At 37.2% G+C, this 6,000-nt stretch overlaps 1 protein-coding gene across 1 annotated transcript in view; it reads right to left on the reverse strand.

Moving 5' to 3' along the window:
- The window catches only part of LOC107562658 (BDNF/NT-3 growth factors receptor-like), a 49,343-nt gene that overhangs the window by 40,426 nt on the left and 2,917 nt on the right, over positions 1-6,000 (reverse strand). Inside the window, exons 2-6 of the mRNA XM_016247337.1 lie at positions 4,711-4,843; positions 3,708-4,007; positions 3,578-3,604; positions 3,280-3,291; positions 3,155-3,192 (exon numbers count right to left, since the gene is read on the reverse strand). Coding sequence (XP_016102823.1) covers positions 3,155-3,192; positions 3,280-3,291; positions 3,578-3,604; positions 3,708-4,007; positions 4,711-4,843 — 510 coding nt within the window. The remainder of the gene's footprint in view (positions 1-3,154; positions 3,193-3,279; positions 3,292-3,577; positions 3,605-3,707; positions 4,008-4,710; positions 4,844-6,000) is intronic.

Raw genomic sequence — 6,000 nt, forward strand, 5'->3', positions numbered from 1 at the left:
GCCTAGGGTACTTGTAACACTCATTCCAGTTATCCCGAGAGGATAGGCAATGTAATTTATGTTAATCCATTTTCTAAATCCAACCAAAACAGAGCAAAATGTCCCTAAGCATTCAATCCCAATCCCAATGAATACGAAAACGTTCATTTTCTGGTTGTCATACTCTCACTAAGTTAAACTTTTCATCTGCTCTAGCAGAACGTTAATGTCTTGTGCTTCAGCAAGGTATCTCTGGCTAAAACCAGCTAACGCAGTGGTTCTCAACCCACGGCCCATCACAAATTCAAATGCGGCCCACCATGCTGAGCACAATAAAAAAAAAATACTTTCAGTTTTACAATTCATTTTAGTTTTTACATTAATTAAAAAATGTACTAAATAAATATAAGCTATAGCCTAATGTTTTTATGTAAAATAATTTTGTTTTTCATATATTATTTTCAGACATGAGCAGTACTCACTTAGCCTAATTAACTTTACGCATTTAAAATAACGACCAAGTGGCCAGCGGCAGACAGTGAGCATATGCTTGATCAATTTAGCCTTCTCAAATCATCCCGACTTGATTAAAATAAAATCTATAGATATAAAACAGTTCAAGCATATAACAATGTTTATACGTTAAACCTGGATAAATGTGCGCTGTATCCAATAGTTTGTGTGGAGAGTGGAAGCTAAAGCGCACTTTGCAGGACATCACTTGTGTTTTTTTCAGTGAATACGCCGTCATTTTTGCTCATAAGGGTAAGAGTAATACACCATTTGTAACTGTAAAGGGTCTACTTTTATTTGTGTGCACTCACAATATCAACAAAACGTTGTGCTTTTATAAAATAAAGAAATCAAACATGATGCGCTTAAGCATATAACAATGTTTAGACGTTAAACCTGGATAAATGTGCGCTGTATCCAATAGTTTGTGTGGAGAGTGGAAGCTAAAGCGCGCTTTGCAGGACATCACTTGTGTTTTTTTCAGTGAATACGCCGTCATTTTTGCTCATAAGGGTAAGAGTAATACACCATTTGTAACTGTAAAGGGTTTACTTTTATTTGTGTGCACTCACAATATCAACAAAACGTTGTGCTTTTATAAAATAAGGAAACTAAACATGATGCGCTTTCTGCCGTCTCTTCTTCAACAGGAAGAAACTCAGCGAATACATGCCTCACAGACATGATAAATATATCTATAGAAAGCTTTAAATTACTACTTAACGAAATAAAACAAATCAAAAACAAAAACTCTTTCAACTGTTCAGCTGCGCTGACGGCACGCAGCATACATGCTGCTGCTGGACACTAAACACCGTAGAGCCGCTCTTGAGTCATGGTAGCACGGTCTCGTGTTGTTTCCACCAGCGCAGCAATCTTTTTTCATCACTAATTGATGGATGTCTAAAATATAAAAATAAGACGAAGTCTAAAACAGGCCCGAGGCCCTGCCCGCGTCTGAACTATGACGTGAAAATTGTCCCGAAGCCTGGCCCTAGGGGCGTAAAAAAGTCGGGGCCCGTCGGGCCCAGGCTGAAATGCAGGGCTCTAGCTCTGATCTAGCACACAGAAAACGATTTGACTGAAAATTTATCAGAAGAGATGAAAGTAAGACAGTGGTCATCTGCGCAATTCAGAAAAAGACGCGGCTTTTCTGGATTAGGTATGGTTTTTTTTTACTCTTTGTACAGCAGTTATTGTTCATTCTAAATATTTGTTTTAATGTAGAATATGTGTTACATAAATACATGAAATGTAGAACATATAAAAAAGTGCTCGTGGCTCGTCTGCCACTGGGGAAAATATAACTATATGGTTTTTAGGTAGCCTATTTGTATGAAAAACAGTAGTCTAAAACACTCTGCATAAATGCACACATGCTATAGCTTAATCACAAATACCTACTATAATTATATACCATTACTCCTGTAATAAAATTCAATGTGAATATCACACATTTCTGCCACAATACCAAGGTGCAGTGAGTGTTACTACAGTAAATCCATGGTAAATGATGGCGACGTGTAGATTGAAAAGCCTTCTGACTGTCTCGTTGCACACAGTGTTTCTCCTGTTTGGCTTTAAACTAGTTTAAATCACAGTCATTTGTGTTCATCGCTGAATTCAAGCGCTTCACACTGGATCTCACAGCGCTGGTTAACGCTCGCGTGACTGAGTAAACGCATCTGTTCTAGTGAGCTCGCGCCGCGCGGCAGTTTGAACTGTGATCCGATTGGATAAACGGTCCGAGTGGCGCCATTCAAATGAGTCGCACTGTTTCGTTCAGCTTTTGGCGCATAAACATTATATCGAACTCTTCATATCGTTTTATCGAGGAAAATTATATCGCGATAAATATCGTTACCTAATTATCGTCCAGCCCTACGATAGGTCAATTGTTTTGCTGTTTGCCTACTTTATTTAAACTTCTTGTTTTGTAATTATTGTTAGTAATTTGTTGTGTTGTGTTGTGTTGTTAAGAGCTCATCTTTCTACATTTGATGATTGTCACCATTATTGAGGTTTGTACGTTTGTGCGACTATATATATATATATATATACACATCGAAACAATAATTAACTAATTGTGCTACTAAATGAAAATTTACAGAACAACAGCTCTGTTGACGCTTTGACAAATTTATTGGCTATACTAGGCATTTTGTATTTTGTGAACGAACAAATTCAAACTTTGAAAGTTGAGAGAAATTTGATTTTTTTTTTTTTTCAACCATTTATTTTTTTACAATATAGCTTGTAATCATGCCCTGACACTGTGATGTAATGAAATATATTAAAAAGGTTATGAATTCTGATTGTATGAAACGCATTTGAAGCTGATGTAAAATGATGATAAACGTACACCAGTGAACGCACATCAATGTGGCTAGACGCTCCATTGCTTGTCAACCACAAACAGCTTAATGGACTTGAATCCAATTATTAATAATAATAAAAGTAACTATTTAAACACATCAGTGTCATTTATCATATTGCTGTCATTTTAAAAGGGGAATATGCTACTTGAGGGTGTGTGTAACAATGCCTGTTTAGGGGTTTTAGGTGTAAAATCATACTACATACGATCAAAACAGACATGTATTTTGATTCTGATGCAATAAAAACTCAACAGAAACTACACAAATAACTGAATTTCACTCACAGCGACTTTGTCCTCAGGCGGTCCAAGAGGAGTGTCATCTGTTTAAAAGAGAGGAAACACTAAGATACATACGCTTTTAGACTACATATCTATAATGTGCATGTTCATGTGTCTTTCGTTCATACCTGTAGTGGGATCTCACATGCAAAAGACAAAAAGAATACACTTTTTTAATAACTTACTCTTGTAATAAAGACTTAATGACATTATAATATTGCATGTATTACTTAATAAATGCCTAAACATGGAAGGTTCCCCCCAAAAATGAACATTTAGTCAACAATACCTGTGTAACTTCATTAAAACTTTTTGTGTGGCACACAAGTAAATGATGTCAAAATCGACATTTTTTGGTGAACTATGACTATGATAATCATTCATATTATTCTGTAATTTGATTATGAAGACTTAAAAGAGACTCACCATAATACAGCGGATCAGTAACTGATTCTGATGGATAAACATGGAAAGGAAAACAAGCAAGGTAACTTTTCAGACACAGCCATATTTACTGTAATTATTTTGATTTGGTTGCATGCAGATTTCAGCTCACCGTTCCACGGCTCATGCATGAAATGCGCGAATACTGCCTTGCGGTCCTCTCCGTATGTATTACTGACCAGCAGCGTGTATTTTCCATTGTTGATGTGTGTGGGACTGTCCAGGTGTAAGCAGCCGTGGTACTCGCCCTCTGAGTAATCGTGGACCATGGTGCGGATAAAGGGACCCTCCTCCACGGGTTTGCCGTTTAATAACCAGCTCAGTTTAGGCTCTGGGTTGCCCGACACGCTGAAGGGAATGCACCAGTGGTGGTCCGAGATCGCATCCATCAGCTTGCTGATTACAGGTGAAACTGGCATCCCAAATAAATGGCACAGATAAACACACAGCATTATTACAGCTACAAGCATAGATGTAACTTGAATGGTCTTATTGAAATGCATTACTGGCTGATTAAAGAAATTTCAGATATCTTTTCAAGAATCAAAGATATCTAAATTAAGGAACTTCTCATTGCTAATGAATAGATTTAAAGGAATGTCACAGAAAACAGGATTTTTGGCTCTTTTAAAGTAAAATAAATCTAATAAACCTAATAAACAACATCAATAAATTAGTTGTCATGAACTAATTTATGACTTTTTGGTTAATGAAACCTTAGATTCATGTGGACTTACATAACTGTTCAAAATAATTATTTTATTTAAAATAAATTAATATGCATTTAATTGATCAAAATTGATCAAAAGTGACAGTAAAGACATGTTATAAAAAGTTTTCAATTTCAAATGAGTGCTGTTCTTTTTATCCTTCTATTGATCAAAGAATCCTGAAAAAATGTATCATGGTTTCTACGAAAATATTAAACTGTTTTCTACATTGATAATAATCATGTTTCTCGAGCAGCAAATCAGCAAATTTAGATTGATTTCTGAAGGATCACGTGACACTGAAGACACTAAATCTAGGGTAGTATAAAATCTACAAATGTAATTTCCAGTATAAATGAGTAGTTATGCCAGTCTTATTCAATAACAATTTTCTTGGTAACTTACACAGTATGTCCAGATCCACAGAGGCCTCAGCCTCTCCCACCATGTTTTCAGACCTGCAGGCGATTTTGCATCCGTTGTCCAGGGAAGAGACATTCACAAGTCTGAACTCTGACATCTGACCTGAGCGCTCCTGCTGCGGGTGTGAGTTACAGCAATGTCAATGTCATTTCTATTTAAAGTCTACATGCAATCCAACTCCTCCCTATTTACAGATCCTCATAGCCTTATTGTGCATTGTTGCATGTTATTCCAAATAAAAAAGACAAGATTTTTGTCTTTAATCAAGATGTAATCACTTGCTACTCCACTGAAATGACTTTCTTTTTCCATTGGCGTCACTTAGGCGGACAACCATTTGGATAATGTTAACCAATAGCTATTCAGGCATTGTTGTTTTTCTGAATATCCTGTTACGCCACATTAAGAAAATGGTTTGCAAATGGCAATTTATATGAACTTTAAGGTATTTCTGCCCTGTTCCATAAATCAAAGCCTTAAAATCTGGTAAAATCAACAAATATTCCATATAAAATAATTACAAGCAATCATCTCAGTAAAACTCTAAAGCAAATGTCACATAATAAGAAAGGCATTAACAATGCATAACTTTCATAATGGATCTTAAAGGGATAGTTCACCCAAAAAAGAAAATTTGATGTTTATCTGCTTCCCCCCAGGGCATCCAAGATGTAGGTGACTTTGTTTCTTCAGTAGACCACAAACGATGATTTTTAACTCCAGCCGGTGCAGTCTATCAGTCATATAATGCATGGCAATGGTAACAAAATCTATGAGAGTAAAAAGAACATGCACAGACAAATCCAAATTAAACCCTGCGGCTCGTGACGACACATTGATGTCCTAAGACACGAAACAATCGGTTTGTGCCAGAAACCGAACAGTATTTTTTCCCTCTAATCCACCACTATGTCCAACTGCTTTGGGCGCGCGCACGGCATCCGGTGCGTGAGGTGTGTATGCGCTCTGGCGTAGTTTACGCAAGCGCCGGAAGTGATCTCTCGCACGTATACGTCACTCATTGTTTACACAGTGCACAGTCATTGTAGGTACGACGGCTAATCAAAATGGTACTTACTTGCGCTTATCCAGATTGTTCAAACGGACTTAAAACTAAACGATTACATTCTCTCGCGCGAACTCATTCGGGAGTGGGGACTTTCCACGTATTCCCAACTTCCGAGCCTGCTCGCCTGAAGTTATGGTTGATTGCTCTTCGACAACACACCCATTAACGTAAACTACGCCAGAGCGCGTACACACCTCACGCAC

This window comes from Sinocyclocheilus grahami, unplaced genomic scaffold (genome assembly GCF_001515645.1).
Source record: "Sinocyclocheilus grahami isolate Dianchi unplaced genomic scaffold, SAMN03320097.WGS_v1.1 scaffold831.1, whole genome shotgun sequence".
Classification (NCBI taxonomy): Eukaryota; Metazoa; Chordata; class Actinopteri; order Cypriniformes; family Cyprinidae; genus Sinocyclocheilus; species Sinocyclocheilus grahami.